Below are 16,866 nucleotides of genomic sequence, written 5' to 3' on the forward strand. Positions count from 1 at the left end.
CTCTGCAATGCAGAGCATTATACACAAAGCAAAGTCATATATGACCTTTTGACCCCTAAGTGTGACCTTGACCTTGAAGCGGGTCATCCGAAACATGCGCTCTGCACTTCGTCTTGGTTTGGTGAACATTTGTGCCAAGTTTCTTTCAAATCCTTTAAGCAGTTCAAGAGTTCAAGAGCGGACACGAAACAAACTGATATGACCTTTGACCCCTAAATGTGACCTTGGCCTTGAAGCGAGACATCAAAAACATGCGCTGTGCACGTCGTCTCGGTGTGGAGAACATTTGTATTAAGTTTCTGTGAAATCCTTCAAGGGGTTCAAGAGTTACAGAGCGGACACAAAATTGCTAACGGACGGACGGACGGACGGACGTTCCTACATATGGGTATTTATGTGACTACTCTTTTGTTCTCTCTATTGTTCTTCTAGCCACGTAAAAGAAAAATAGCCACATAAAAGCCTTACGGAATGAATGACATCAAAGAAAAAGTACAGTTACCTATTATTCCTACAGCCACTTAAGTATGCAAATGTGGGCTCGGAAAGACGGACCTACCGAAAATAAAAAAAAACTATAGAAGTTATCTACTCTACTTCTTATTTCCATAAATGCTTTAAGATATGAAGCTCCCGGTACAAGTGGTTCTCAGGATGTTGGGCGGAAACCGTTTCAACGGCTCGGCCCCCTGTGACGTTGACCTTGGACTCACTGACCCTAAAACTATAAGGGCCATCTATTTTATAGCCTAATCATTCAAACAAGTTCGAAGGTCCTGTGCCTCAATTGGTTCTCAAGAAATTGGAAGGAAACCGTACACTCTAATAATGACCGACAGACCGACTAACACGATCGACAGGCTCAAAGCAGTATGCTCTCGCTTCTTCGATATTAGGGATGAATATAATGAAATGTTTTATCATAGTAAAGACAGGTCATTCTCGAAAAATAACTACTTAGCATTTGTATGGTACTAATTAAACTAATCTTTAAATTACACACAAGAGAAAGTTGATATCGGTGTTTGTCAATGCAGCACTACATTAGCAATCAAAGTAATGGTATATTTCTCTATATATACCATAAAGTTATGACTTGTGACTAGGCTGGGACTCAATAAGTCTACAATGATTGTTAATTGTTTAGTATCTGTCGATATCAATCATCTTACTTTAAACATGACTCTATTGTTAAATTACTGGGAAATGTGCTGTATTGTATTTTAAGAAAGGGACATGGGTCTTGCACCTGACATGTCCTCTCATTATGGGGAACATCGTGCCAAGTAGACTTATGGACCGGACATAAAAATGATGCTCTAAACCTGTGACCTCCAAGTTTGACATTTACCTTGGAGCTAGTGGTTTTTTGGGTCTTGCGAATGACACACCGACTGGTTATGGGAAATATTTGTCCCTTGTAACACCCTTTGATGTATGGCAGTTATGGAGAGGACACAAAACACATCCTGTAACGTTCTGACATCTAAATGTGATCTTACGCTTGGAGCTAGGGGTATTGGTCTTGCGCACGACACGTTGTCTCATTATGGGGAAAGTTTGTGCCACTTGATTTCAAAATCCCTTTATGAATGAAAGTCATGGATCGGACACGAAGTGTGGCGGATGGAAAGATGGACAACCCTACGATTTTGGTATTAGATGGTCATTCCATTGTTTGACAACAAATGAATGACCACTTAAGCAACGAATGTGGTTACGGAGTGAATACAAGGATTTCTGTTGCCAAAGCCACACCTCCTACCACTTTCGGTATCGTTGGCTCGGACGGATGAACGTACAGACGGACAGAAGGACGCAACCAGTTCCTATGTTCCTCTGTTTTTCTTCGCAAAAGGCAGGGAACAGAAGCTACACAATGGTAAACGATGCAAAATATCACATACATAGCTAACTGTAACGAGAACCTCAACAATTTTATATTGTAGAATCCAAGCGTAGCTGTGGATTCGTAAGAATATAATGCTCGACGGATCGAGCGCATTACTTTTCTGTAATCAACGGTTACGGACATTTACAATACACATAACTTTAACAAAACAACAAAACGTACTTATTTTACAGAATGAATCGTACAATTAATTCATTTAATTAACATAATCTATCGCATTTGACCATCGGTATTAATTGCATTAGCTAATTCATAATATTATAGCTCGGTCACGAATTAATCGGTTTTTGCGTGTGAAAGTGATGTTATATTTAGCATAACACATGTTCATGAAACATTTTTGTGGAAGTACCAACATATATAATGCACATTACAATAATGCATAGTAAACCTATTTCTGTCTCACAATCACAAAATATTATTGATAGTAGCTGATCGAATATTTAAGGGTTGCTAAGTTATTCAAAGTTTTTCTATCCGTTGAGTTCATTAGCTTAATAAATTTCCACATACTTTAGTTTCTATTCTAAGCGTATGCGTCTCGTTAGTAAACTTTTGTTATATTTACTGTTCATTGAATTTAATAACTTTCATACAGACAAACTTTCTTCAAGTGTTTAGATATAATGTGCTATTATTTTGCAGGTATCTCTTGCCACTCTTGTCTAACTGTGTTTGAATATAGATGGGACTAGCTTTTAGTCTATTGTTGATCGATTTTTCCACACATATCCATATCCGTGACTGTATGACAATGATTTAACATTATATGCTCAATTTCATTTCCGTTAAAACCGTCTTTTAAAGACTCTAATATGTATTCAGAAATGTTATAAATCCGCCATTTGTTTTTGTTGCCATGGAAACAAAATGGTCGCCATTTTTATCAAATATTTAAATGCTCATAACTTTCTCATTTTCAAGCCGATTTTGAAAATTCTTTCACTTCCTTAAACGCTTTAAGAAATCCTAGCATACGAAAATAAGAGATGATAACAACATTGACTTGCCCTATAAGTGGAAAAGAATCATCGGTTACTACAATAGAATGGAAAATTTTAAAATGGTTTAAGAAACAAGAGAAAGCTACAATCGTTTGATTCACAAGCTTTATTTTCAGACGTGTCACGGTACGGACTTGGTCACGTAAGGGGAGATTATGTGTCAGGCAGCCAGTTAACTCAGTCGGTAGAGCACTCGCCCTGTAAGCGAGAGGTCCCAGGTCGAGTCCAGGACTGACTGCACATTTTTCTCACCCTGTGACATTTGGCGCCCAACATGTTACCGTGGCATGCTTACTTGGTCAGTCTTACGACGCTTGCAATATTATGTACCTCCTGAATTCGAGGACGAATTTCCAATTTGTAAAGGTGTATGTCACGGTACGGACTTGGTCACGTAAGGGGAGATTATGTGTCAGGCAGCCGGTTAGCTCAGTCAGTAGAGCACTCGCCCTGTAAGCCTTACATGTGCGATACTTTTATTTCCATTGTCGCGTTGGTTCAAATCCCACCGTGATTTATACTTTTTTTTAAATCTCTGTTTATGTTTTGTGGTCTAATAAAACTAACACAATTAAATTAAAACAAAACGTGACGTTACTCCGAATTTATCAGACACGGACTATTTATCTTTTTATTTCCATTGTCGCGTTGTTTTTATTAATGTTTTAATTACATTTTTTTTCAAAGTTGTTTCTTTTTCCTTTTTTTTCTTCTTTTTCTATTTTCATTTATACATTTCTTCTTATATCATACAAATGTATCAAACAAACACAAAAATATCATAACAGTACATTTCAAGCACAAGAGGCTGATTCGGATTCGGATGTAGTGTTTGTCTCGGAATAATATTACACATTTTGATGCAGCTTCGGTGCCCTCAACCCTACACGTAACTTCTATCAAAAGTCTCTCCATTTCTGTCTCAATTGCTATGTCTTTAGCCCAGTAGTTTTTCTCAACTTTCATCATATGAAAACAGGAAAAAATGAATGATTATGGTGGTTACCCTTAAAGAGAAACTCGAAAAAATAACAACAACAACAACAACCTGGATTGGAACCTACAGCCCGCAAAATTCGCCATTTCAGACATCAGTGCTTACCACTGAGCTACCGGGACTGACAGACGTGCTGAAATAAAATATACCTAATATTATTGTTTATGTAAGCTGCTTTACCTATTTTGTTAGTTTTATAAGTCTAGAAAACATAAACAAACGTGACGTCACTGTGAAGTTATCAGACACGGACTGTAAGTAAGGCGATATCAGGCTGTTCATGTGTGTAAATGATGAAAACTGACGCCATGTAGCTTCCTAATCTCGTTACATCATGTTACTAGATTTTAAAATATAAATGGGTTTTAAATACATGTACATGCATACAAGGACACACTTTTTAATGGACGAAACACGTTTAGTTATAGTTTGATTTTAGCACTTGAGAGACTTGTCAGCGATTAGGGAAATCAGCATGATTCACTTTGCTGTATTTAGATGGGAACTACTACCTTTAGAACTGGTTAGAGCTTTGGACTAACACCCGAGCGACGCGGATTCGAGTCCTGTCACAGGCTATAGGGATTTGTTTTGTGATAAATGCTATGCTCTTCGATATGTTACGGCTAAAAGCCGTTAGATGGGTGCTCGCTCTTCCGGGATAGGGACTTTATCTCGTGCCAAACAATGGCACTTTCTATTTCAAAATGGCTTACAGGAAAGCCAATCTTTGACAACTGCGACAGGGAGTCGACTCTTTAGCTCAGTGGTTAGAGCAATGGACTAGCACTCGAGCGGACTGGGTTCCAATCCCGCCACAGACAATATGGGTTTTTCGTCATAAATTACTATGCTCTTTGATTTGTTACGGTTAAAAGTCGCAAGAAAAAGCATAATTATCCATAAGTTCAATCTCTATGGGCCTTCTCATGATTTTCACAGGCATAATTTATCATATTGATATTTCCATTAGGGGAGAATTGTATTTCACATATACATCAAAATGCACCAGAACTGTAAAATAACAAAAGATTATTTTTTTGTTTTAAGTTTTTATATAAGGTCCGAAAGTACATTAGCCTTGTACATATGATGAGTACCTTCCTAATACATATATGTAAATTCAAGCAAAAATGTCTGATGAAGTTTTCCTATGTTCTTAATGATCACTTGTAGGTAAAACAAAGGTCATAACTATTTAGACTTAATGCACGGTACAAGCAGTCTAGTGAGTAAAGAAACGGAGAGGAAGCAAAATATCTTGTATACACTGGGTCTCCTGGAATACAGCTTGATATAAAATCATTGATACCAGGTTTCTTTGAAATATTTTGAAGTCTCAATTGTAGACTTTCCAAAAAATATGCTTGCTTTTTTAGGTTGGTGTGTGCATACCAGGGTGTGCGAGTTTTTTTTTCCGAAGTTGGGCCTAGGGAGGGGGAGATTGTGGGAGTGTGAACTCCACCCTACAAAAAGTGTTATTTTAAAAGCTAAATCGTGCATTCATCAGGTGTTTTGCGATTTTTTCCACCATCCTGACTGTATTGTTTCATTGTAAAGAATTAAACGTAAAAAAATATTGTATTTCATTTTTGGGAACTGTTTTCAATAAAATGGTCCTCTTATTCATAGAAAGTAGTGTTGAAACTTGTCTATGGGGGTACCCGATTGGACAAGAGTGTCAATTTGTTTCACTCTGCTGATTGTGCTGCGCTGTTAATAAATAATTTATAACTTAATAAATATGATAAAACCCTGTTCAAATACCAACATATATCAAATTAAAGAAAGAGCTGAATACGGTCTGCGTATCACATGAATAAGTGTGTGATAAGAGTCTTCTATGTAGAAAAGTGCTTTTTAAAAGATTTTCCTTGTTACAATTGTCGTCTGTATATGAAAAGGTTTCTTGCTTTTGTGACTTATTCAGATTGCATATTAAAATGAGTACTTTTCTGCTTTGATATCTTTGTTATAAATCATTTAACTGATTTATTTTATATGAATATTTTTCTTTATATAGTTGAAATCTGTTTTTTATGTATATGCTATACAATGACTGAATCTCATTACATTGAAATGAAGGTACGGTGCAGACAGTTTATCTACGTGATACGACTACGGTCAAACTTTGCTTATGAAACAGAAATATTGAAATAATTACAGTTGTATGTGTCCCTAGACCTTCACTTTTTTATAGGTGTGACGTCATTGTCCAAAGATTCATGAATAGCGAATATGCATTTGTTAAAGCGGGATCAGTTGGCCTATTTTAGTGGCCGTTAAAGCTAAAAATAAAAAATCCTTTAATTGATTTTTTCTCATGTATTCTCATCAAATTGATTTGTAGCATCTTTATTAGGCCCGCAGCCAACTTTGTTCAGTTGGGACTTTTGACCCCTTTTAGGGGCTGCTAGAGCTAAAACTAGAAATGCCTTTATTAGACAGCGTCTCATGAACAGCTTGATGGATCTTTGTCATACTTGGTCTGGAGCATCATTATAAGGTCCTCTTCCAAATTTATTTATATAGGAACTTGGGCCCTATTAGGGACTACTATAGCTAAAAGTAGATATGCTTTTCTTCGCATTAACCACTAAAATATAAACTTGGTGTGTAACAATATCGTATGGCCTCCTGCTATTTTGTTACAAATGGGGATAGGGACAAACTTAGCTAAAAATATAAACACTTTTAATGACCTCTTGTCATGAACCGCTTGATGAATCTTCATCAAACTACTGCTGTAATTATTCGTCTAAGGATAAACGAAACAAAAATGCAACCCTACGAAGCCTTTGTGAAAAATTAAAAGAAAACCATTTAAATTGTTAAAGTGCGGTGTTTAGTTTTGCAATTTGAAAAATGTTAGATGAAAGATGAATGTTAGATAAAAATTTCATAAACTTCTTTGAATTTCCTTATTACAATTTGCCGACAATCTTTTTTAAAGATATTTCTTGTTATGTAATGACATAATTATATATATTTATATACTAACCTAGCAATTATAAAATGTTAGATCTAAAAGCAATTCTAAATCAAAGAATACGACTTTCATAACTGGAATTATTGTTTTTAATCTGACCTAGAGCCAGATTTTTTGTTAATGATTTGGGAGCCGGATATTTTTTTTTCAGTATGTTAAAGCCAGAATATTGTTTTAAGCAAATCCAAAGACAGATTTTTTTTTCAAAAATGAAATATGCATGAATTGTTGATTTTCTTCTGATAACATTTAGACCACACGAAGACTAATAGTATTCCCTATATGTTCTTTGTAAAAGTGGCATTTCTTAAGCAATGCCAAACACAGCCATTATCATTTCAGAGAACAAATTCTTACCTCATTTTAAAGAAATATGATGAACCTGATATAAATGAAGGGAAAAGTAGGGGTCATGTATCTTCTTAGAGATTTATTTTGTCACATTTGCTTACTGTAAAATCGTATCAAAATCAAACTGCTGTGACCTAGTAGTACCGCTCATAACAAAATTGACTTTCAATTTACAAAATGCAACATTCTTTCCAAGTTTTGCTACCAAAATATAAAATATACATCCACAATGAAATTTTTACAAAACCAAGCTTTATTTTTGGCCTCTGTGGCCATGAAAAGTGAAAAATTAGTGTACAAATCCCTGTCCGCCATTACTAAACCAGATGGCTCCCACGCTGGTTTCGAAGTTGATATGTATTTGGCGCGAGTACGTTTCTTAAATAAAATAGATAGATGTACTTTAAAGGCATATTTATTCAACTGATTATTTATGATGTTTATAGTACTAAGGATTCCTGCGTACAAGTAATTATTGTGTAAAATAAATATAGGTCAGAGACCACCAATTCAAAAAAGTACAGGGAACTTACTGGGAATGAGGTAAGTGTATACCTGGGAATAAGGTAACATCTGTGCGTTCTGATTGGTCAGTCATGTAAACAAACCCAGGAAGTGATAATTTTTTCAAAATTGATATTTTTTCACTGCATTTACATTATTTTATTATACATTTTGACAAAATTTGCTACATTTTATGTGTATTGAAAAAAAGTTTTATCAAACGAATTTCTCCCGCCATGTCAATGATGTAAACAGGGGGTCATCTCATTCACACGAAAATTACTTAAACAAAGTATCACTATTCATATGTTTTTCGTCCGATATTTTGGTAGAATTAAGATAGTTCTTGAAAAACTTGTAATTAGATATACATGTTTCGGAAGGCCGTACACGCCATAATGTTACAATGTAAGTCTATGGGAAAACAACTGGTGGTCTCTAACCTATATGCTTGAATCGGTGTAGACGGCCAGGTCTAAAATCTTACCTGAGGTAACGAAAGTCAGACGAAGTGGAAACGGTTATCCATCAATCCAGATTCAACTTAGATTTGTGGAGAAAGTAAACGGTTATGAGACTCTTGTCTTCCCACCTTTTTTATCGTCTGGTAACATATGCTTTAAAATATACATATGTTTTAGGTCAGTCATTTGCAGATAATGCAGTACATGTCGCACAAGGTGTGCGTTTTTGGCCGCTTTTTTCTTCAAAGTTTAGTGTCCTGAAACCGAAGATTTTCTCGTTTTTATCAAAGAAACAACGGAATCGCAGGCTGAAAATGCCACATGATGAAGTGCTAAGTATGTTCAATACATCCGCTTAATACTTTCCTGGAATTTCTCAAAATTGGATTTTTTAATGATTTTTTTTTTCGCTCTTGTTTCAGCGCAGATTTGTGGAAATTTCAGATTTACTGTCCTTTGCCCCCATAAAGGCTAGCCAGACTTTGCGGGTGATTAACGACTGCAAACTGCATGCACGTCTTTGCAGACGATAATTTTTATGACTTTTAAGCGTGCTGTTTCCAAATATTTGTCTATATATTTGTAAAAGTATGAAGCTATTGTTTGTTAAATAATGAAATCAATATAACACGTCTTAAACTTCTTTTTATCAATGTTCCGTAATTTGATATGTTCCATATGTTTAAGTGTAACAGTGCGTAACCGTATATTTTGTATTCTTAAGGGCATATCACATTATCTTAAACGGTGAATTCACATACCATTAAGGTTCAACATAAAATGCGCGGAGAGACTAGAAAAGTAAATAGCGTTTACTACACAGGTGCAACATTACTCTGGATTCTATAATAAATTTTGGTGTGTAGACTGCAAAATGCTTATCAAACTTTACTTTTTGTGTGTGATAGGCATTTATGTGTCAGAAAGCAAGATAAGTATTTCTGTATCAGAAAGCAATGATATAGTTAATACTAAGATGAAAGATTATTGTAAGGGTCATTTTGAAAATTGTATTTGTACGGATACATACGTCACGTGTCACAATGAAGTGAAGTTAAATGGAGATATAACAAAACTTCTTCACTATATCAAGGATGACGTAATAAATATAACGATAACTGGTTGCAATTTAAAGGAATTACCACAAAACACGTTTGGAACCTGTAGACGCGCTACATCCCTTTTGTTACGTATGTTAAAGACAGTGGATTTATCAAATAACAACATTATGGAAATACACGGAAAGAGTTTTCATTGTGTCCCCAACTTAGAGACTCTTATTCTAAGTAACAACACATGGGAAATTTATAGGGGCCCAAGTAAAACAGGGTACTTCACGTCAATCTCAAGTCTGAAGCATTTGGACTTAACCAACACGTTCAAAGAGATCTGGGACACAACCAAACTGGCAAGCGTTTTCAACGAAACAGACATGACTTCTCTTGAAACACTGAAACTGGGTTACAATGAACTTTTTTCATTTTCACTCTCGCCTGCAAACTTTTTCTGTCCGCTGACATCGTTGAAAACATTAGATCTTTCTCACAACAATTTAGAGGACCCCTCTTTACCAAACAAAACAAACTGTTTGGAAAAATTGGAGACGCTAGATGTTTCATATAACCGAATGACAATGTTGACACAAAAATTTATGGACAAACTCGAAAACTTACATACCTTGGAAGATGTTAAACTGGACAACAATCCATTCAGTTGTGACTGTGGACTTATAAAAACTTGGAAGTGGTTGAACTCTACCAAAGTCCCAGTTCTAAATAAAAAGGACCTTAAATGTGCCAGTGGTTATCATTCTTCGTACAGGAATACACCTATATTGAGCCTTTCCCTGTCAGACCTGAAATGTGAAGTGCTCGGATCGCCTTCAAACACCGCTGTTAAAGCAAGTACTGGAATAATATTATCGGTAATTGGATTAAGGTTCTTGTAAATAACCTTTGAGACGTCCGCACGCGTTAATTTTACACCACAACATAAAGGGCCACAAGTAGAAGGAACTTTCAAGGCAGATTGCTTTCTTTAAAAAAAAAACAGTTAGTACTGTATCACGGGTACTTCGACTGCCCACGTTCCGTTTTGTAAATAATATCAATTTCTTTTTCTTATAATATAATAAGTACTTGGTCATTACTTAATCGTTATTGTATGTGTGTCTAACATAATTCTCCAGGTATTCTGGAATTTGAAAGTGTTACTTACTATGTATATTACATATCAAAATGAAAGCGAAAGTAGAACATTCAAAATGACAAAAAAAAGCTGAAATGCTTAAAAAAAATGTTAACTATTTATCGATTCTCGGAGTACCAAGTTAAGTATAAGTTAAGACACACAACAAAAAGTTTAGAGAAAATATGGTTGATAAAGAAGTTTGATATTTTCTACAACATAGAATATGGACAGTCGACTTACATGAAATAAAAGACAAAATATATATAACCGAACAAGGTGACCATTGTAAAAAGTATTTACTTCTTCTTCTGAGCAATTCGGTATATATGTACATTATGAATATTACGGGCCTGTAAGGTATGATTTACAAAATAAAATTTTACCCAAGGCTTGTCTCAAACTCTCAGTTACATTATCCGTAAATTTTGATTGCTTTTCTGGTTGTACTCAGAGAGTAAAACTTTAATGAAAAAGTGGAAAGCACTTCCGGTCACACCAAAGATAGGCCTCTGTGCAGGGATTTGCTGTGACTCATAATTAGATATAGATAGTTCAAAGCTTTCAGTTACATTGATAAACTATTTTGGTTGTTGATTTTAATGGAATTGAACAAAAACATTATATTTATTAGATAAAACAAAAGGTTTATTCTTTCTCAAAACAACGACTGAAAATGTTTGATATGCACAGGTTGCTGGATTTAGAGGCCATTTTCTGGTCAAGTTGCAACCAAAATATCTGCTCATGATTTTGGAAGGTATTGTAAAAAGAGGTTACGCTGTATTAATCATTATATCAAATGGTAATATAAAATATGAAAAATAAAATATAAAAATAATGTTTTCTTGAAAAAAAGGAAATATATCTACTAGATCACCCCAACCCATTTACTTATATTCCGAGTGTTGTTATATACCTGCATTATTTGTGTGAAAATAATTAACCTATGCGTGATCAGTATTAGCCTGGGAATCTAGTTTGACAATGTCTAATTTTTTTTCTACCTGCAAATTGACAAGTTGATATCAGACACTAGATGAATGCCAATTAACACTAATTAGCGCAAATTAAGTGGGGTCTTAAATGCATAGATCTTCTGGTAAAGCACGAGTATTATCAACGGCTTCCCAGGCTAGTTCAGTCTATACTTTATAGTTAAAATACACATACCATGCAACTCATGTTAGATTCTGTAACATTTAGACTTACAAAGTCTGTTTAGATCAAATAGTCTGTAATAATCTTAATTTCTTTCTTCATACAGACATTGATATTTTCTAAGAAAGCCATTTTCTCCCTAGGCTCATCTCAGTAGAGTTCAGAGATAAGAGATATTGTAAATTTTTCAAGAAAGTGCTATTTTATAGTAGATATCATAGGATTTTGTAGTAAAGATATTTGTTTTGAAAAACTCTTACGACTGATGCCAATCTATGTAACATTATAAACCAAAAGTATTAAACAGTTTTACATTTTTGACTTTCATACCAAATGCAAAGGTAAGAAAAACACTTGAATAACAATGCGTATTGAGAAAAACAAGAACAATGATATTTATATGTAAAATGATACCTCAGTGATGATAGATAATGATGATCTAATGTTCGTTTGTTTACTAGTGGTTTGTGTCTCTTAAAAAAAACTTCCTTTTTTGAAATTCATATTTTGAAAATAGGCCCTCATCGTCTTAGGTTGTATTTATGAGTTATATATTAAGTCTGTTGGAACATTTTGCACAGTCGACTTATTAGATATGCAGATCTTACTTGTTTTAAGGTATCCGATCAACAAATAGATAACATTTCGATACCTGGTGACCCTATGTTTGTTGCTTTTTGTTGTTGTTGTTGTTGTTTTTGTATCATTTGAAAGAGTTGTGTTTGCTGAACAAGAATAAGTAAATAAAATTACCATAATGATATGCACGAATCACTACAGTTGTTTTTAACTGCAAAATGATAAATCTTACATTTATGTAATTTATATTTTCTTTTTCAGTAGATATATAAACTTTCAAATAATACCAAAATTATATGAGCTTACCAGGCATCAATATTTGATATATCTTAATAGCACGGTTACATAGAACTTACTTTTTGTGCACCGGATACCTTAAATGACATTTTTTGTGTATTCTGAATCTCAATTATATAATGTGTTTTTATTTGTAAATAGTTTGATATTCATTTTAATTATATAATATGTGTGTTCATGCATTCCAAGTATATGATTACCATTCATTTGGGTTTATATAATCTACATATTAAGGATGTATGATCACTATTTTTTGTACAATAATATTTTTTTTCTTTTCTGTGAGCTTGAAGAACATTTGTTTCTAACAAATATAAACAGGTACGTTTTTATAGGGCATTTTACCCAAAGTTTAAGCATTTCTGAAATTAAGTAAAATTTTAAAAAAACTTGGGTCACTTTATAAAACATATGATATCCTGTTTAATGTAATAGGGATTTCAGGTTTTACAGATTACTATGAATACATGGTGATATCAGTATTATATAAATATAAGTACAACAAATCACTTTCATTCTTACTTAATAACTGTTACATAATTATCCTACCCACATTTTCCAATGGAAAATGTATTTAAATATACAAAAACAATCTGTTGTTAAGATATTTAAAATATTTCGCTGCTTTAATAACACACAAATATGCTTCAGAGTGGACAGACAGAAACTCAGGGTGTATCTAAGAAGAATATTTTGAAAAAAAATCTGTAAAAACTGGCGAATTTCGTTATTCTTAATTCCTTTTGTTTTAATGATACTTCCTTTGTAATAAATACTATATTGAAAACTTTTTCAATTGTAGTTTATTATATATCAGTACGAAAAATATCAGAACCAAACTTGTTCTACTTAAGTAGACTTTTGAAATTAGCGACCCCTCCCCCATTGTGCATCTTACGTCAGATTAAAGCAAAATCCGGACAAAAATAGTAATATGTAATACATGTGTGTCATTTATAAGTACGTTATCAACTACTTGCATATCATGCACCAATAAGTTGTAATCTAAATCTATAACATTCTTACTAGCATTAATAACAATGTCTATTTTTTGTCATATAATACAGCAGTATTTTCTGTGGCGGGGATGGGGTGGTAGCTAATGCAGTTTCACATTCGTCGGAGTCGGGTTCCCGATATGGTTAAGTTTTCGTATATAAGCTGGTATCTCAGTAACTAATTGTGGAAATTGATTGGAACTTGACACACTTATTTACTGTGATTAACTGGCTTGCAGAGCACATGTTCCATAACTCTACTTTACCTTTTTACAAAATTATACCCCCTTTTCGACTTAGCAGTGTTTGGTTTTTGTCTGTAAGCTGGTATCTCTGTACACTATACCGGGAATGGGTTCCGACTTCACACTCTGTTCACTGTGATGATCTGATATGCAAAGTACAGGTTTCATATCCCTACTTTTATTTTTATACATGTGCGGGTATCTCATTACTCACTAATAGGAATGGATTGAAAATTCGTACACATTTCATCTGATTAAATGACATTTTATTGTGTATTCTGAATCTCAATTATATAATGTGTCTTTATTTGTAAATAGTTTGATATTCATTTTAATTATATGTATGTTCATGCATTCCAAGCATATCATTACCATTCATTTGGGTATATATACCCTACAATTTAAGGATGTATAACCACTTTTTGTACAATAAGAATGTACTCTGTTATTAAGGTTTTAAAAGTATGTCGCTGTTTTATTGACATACAAATATGCTTCAAAATGGAAAGAAAAGAGTTAGAGTCCCCGTGCATCTAAGAAGTAGATTTCGAAAAGAAACGGTACAAACTAGTGAATTTTGATATTTTTAGTTTCTTTCGTTTTAATGAAACGTACTATATTGAAAATTGTAGCTTATTATTATTATATATCAGTCAGAGAAAATATCAGAACCAAACTTCTTCTACTTAAGTAGATATTTGAAATTGCCAACCCCTACCCCATTGTGCATCTTACATCAGATTAAGGCAAATTCTGGTAAAAAATAGTAATATGTAATACTAGTGTGTCATTTGTAAGTACGCTATTAACACTTACATATTATGTACCAATAAATTATTATCTAAACCTATAACATTCTTACTAACTTTAATAACAACGTCTATTTTTTGTCATATAATACAGCTGTTTTCTGTGTCGGGGATGGGGGTGTATCGCATGGGCTTATCGGTGGAGATTGACCAAATCATTTAGCATGGTCTATAAATATTATCTTTTAATTCGTTATTGATGCCTTTAGTGTTTGAAAATATGTATATAGTATCTTTAAGAAATTTATCGAGTTTGAAATAATACATATATTGTCTGAAAGTGATTTATAGGCCCATGGAGGCCGGTTTTTCTTAGAATGATGTTGGAAACACTTGGCTTAACTGTATATTGTATAACACATTTAAATAAAATATTTACTTGTCAATGATTACTTACTTACTTATTTACTTATACATACATCTTTCACAATGTAAAAATATTCAAATATTCACAAGTTATAAAGGATAGCAACCCCCGAGTGTAAGATATAAACAAAGATATAATTCATTACATACAAAAATTGATCTTTTGTGAAAAGAAGATCGTCAATCTGTAGAACTACTGTGGGACTGACACAGTAGTTAGGTTGTCTGGTATCTCAATAGCCGCCAATGGTAATGGATTGAAACAGCTTCACATACTCGTCCACTGTGTTGAGTGACATACATTGTACAGGTTCCATAACTCTGTTTTGCACTCTTTTACAAACGATTGTCTCATTAGGGAGAACGCAATTCTACGGATCGCGGGGTTGTGAATTTGATGCCCGGGCGAAGCGTCATCCGTGATGATTTTGTGAAGGACATTGGGTCTGAAATCATTCGTCCTCCACCTCTGATTCGCGTGGGGGAAGTTGGCAGTTGCTTGCGGAGAACAGGTGTGTAATGTTACAGAATCCAGGAACACTGGTTAGGTTATTATAACTGCCCGCCATTACATAACTGATATACTGTTGAAAAATGTCATTAAACTCAAATTAAATTCAAATTATTTTTCTTAACGAATCAAAAGTGCGCAACTTGAATGAAGTATAACTATTTTAGATTTTTCAGTGAGAGTTCGAATTACTGTGTTCTTAAACCTTTATCCCAATACTTTCGGTAAAAGGCTTAATTTATTCTCATTGAATTCTGATTTTCGCATGCCATAAGATTATCGCATTCATTCCCATATGAAATTACTGAAGCATGTAAGAGTGGAGTTTAACTTTTTGTAAGATAAATCGAAAGACACATTAGCAAGAGAATATGATAATATGAAAACCTGGCCAATTGTAACATTTCTTTAAAACTTCCTAGTTTCATACACGTATCTATGTACAAATGAAGTTTATGTCACTAGGTTGCGTTGGGTCTTAAAGAAGGGAAACTTTGCAGTTTTAACTTTAAAAATCTACACCTATCTCCTTTTTCCTGTTTCATGTTAAAGTAAACAAAGAAAGGCACTAATTTGTCGGTAATAATCTAAAACGACAACCTTTGAAGTTTCATATATATTTTTGGTTATATTCCTTGACGGAAATGTTTTGTTCAAGTTGTTCGGTTCAGTAATAGATGTTATTTTAAGCCATTACACAGCGAAACTCCATCTTTGGTAATCTGTTGAAAAAAGACTGGGCTCTCTATCTCTTTTATGTTTCTGTAATTACTTATAAAAGGAAACACATGGAAAAAAGTTCAACAGGAAAAGCTATATTCAAAGAACGCAGCGGCCGATATAGCTTATAAGTCGTCTACCGTCTGCTACTTTGGTATTTTGTTACAAAATCTGGAACCAATGCTTAAAAAAATGTCATGTGATGATGGAAAGCGGTCACGTGATATTTATTTCGGGAATAGGTAGAACAGAGTAGTGTCCAGTCGGTTTTACAAGGTTTTTATTGAATTTTGACAGAGGTGTAGATACTTATAGCATCGTGAGGAGAAAGTTTTTCCTTCAAGATGACGCCAGTATTTTTGAATTTAGAAGAATTAAAATTTGAATTTTTTTTCTGTTTCATATCTTGTAGATGTGATCAGTGGGTATTTCTATGATTTTAAAAAGTGAATTGGTTTTGATTAAATTATTATTTTGGGAGCTGTTATGACATTGTTCAATGGTCATTATTGCATTTTGTCAAATTGTAGACCGGGACAGGGTCGTAGCTGGTCCAAACCCCAAGTATCTGTGGTAAATTCCACAGAAACGAACTCTTCACACACGTGAGGAATTCGTGCGAGTTCCTTACATGTGTAAAGAATTCATGCGAATATTTCACAAATGTGTCACATATGTCACACATTTTTAGCTCGTCTGATTTTTGGAAAAAAAATCTACGAGATATTGCCGTCACTTGATCGTCGGCGTCGGCGTTGGTTAAAATTTTTTG

General features: G+C 34.0%; 1 protein-coding gene across 1 annotated transcript; it reads left to right on the forward strand.

Annotated features, from left to right (window-relative positions):
• The first annotated feature begins 8,962 nt into the window (after nucleotides 1-8,962).
• On the forward strand, nucleotides 8,963-14,883 carry LOC128556215 (trophoblast glycoprotein-like). The gene has a single exon (XM_053540502.1). The coding sequence runs from the start codon at nucleotides 9,096-9,098 to the stop codon at nucleotides 10,167-10,169; it is 1,074 nt and encodes a 357-aa protein (XP_053396477.1). The 5' UTR covers nucleotides 8,963-9,095; the 3' UTR covers nucleotides 10,170-14,883.
• Nucleotides 14,884-16,866: the final 1,983 nt, after the last annotated feature.

The sequence above is a fragment of the Mercenaria mercenaria genome, chromosome 4 (genome assembly GCF_021730395.1).
Source record: "Mercenaria mercenaria strain notata chromosome 4, MADL_Memer_1, whole genome shotgun sequence".
In the NCBI taxonomy this organism is placed as follows: Eukaryota; Metazoa; Mollusca; class Bivalvia; order Venerida; family Veneridae; genus Mercenaria; species Mercenaria mercenaria.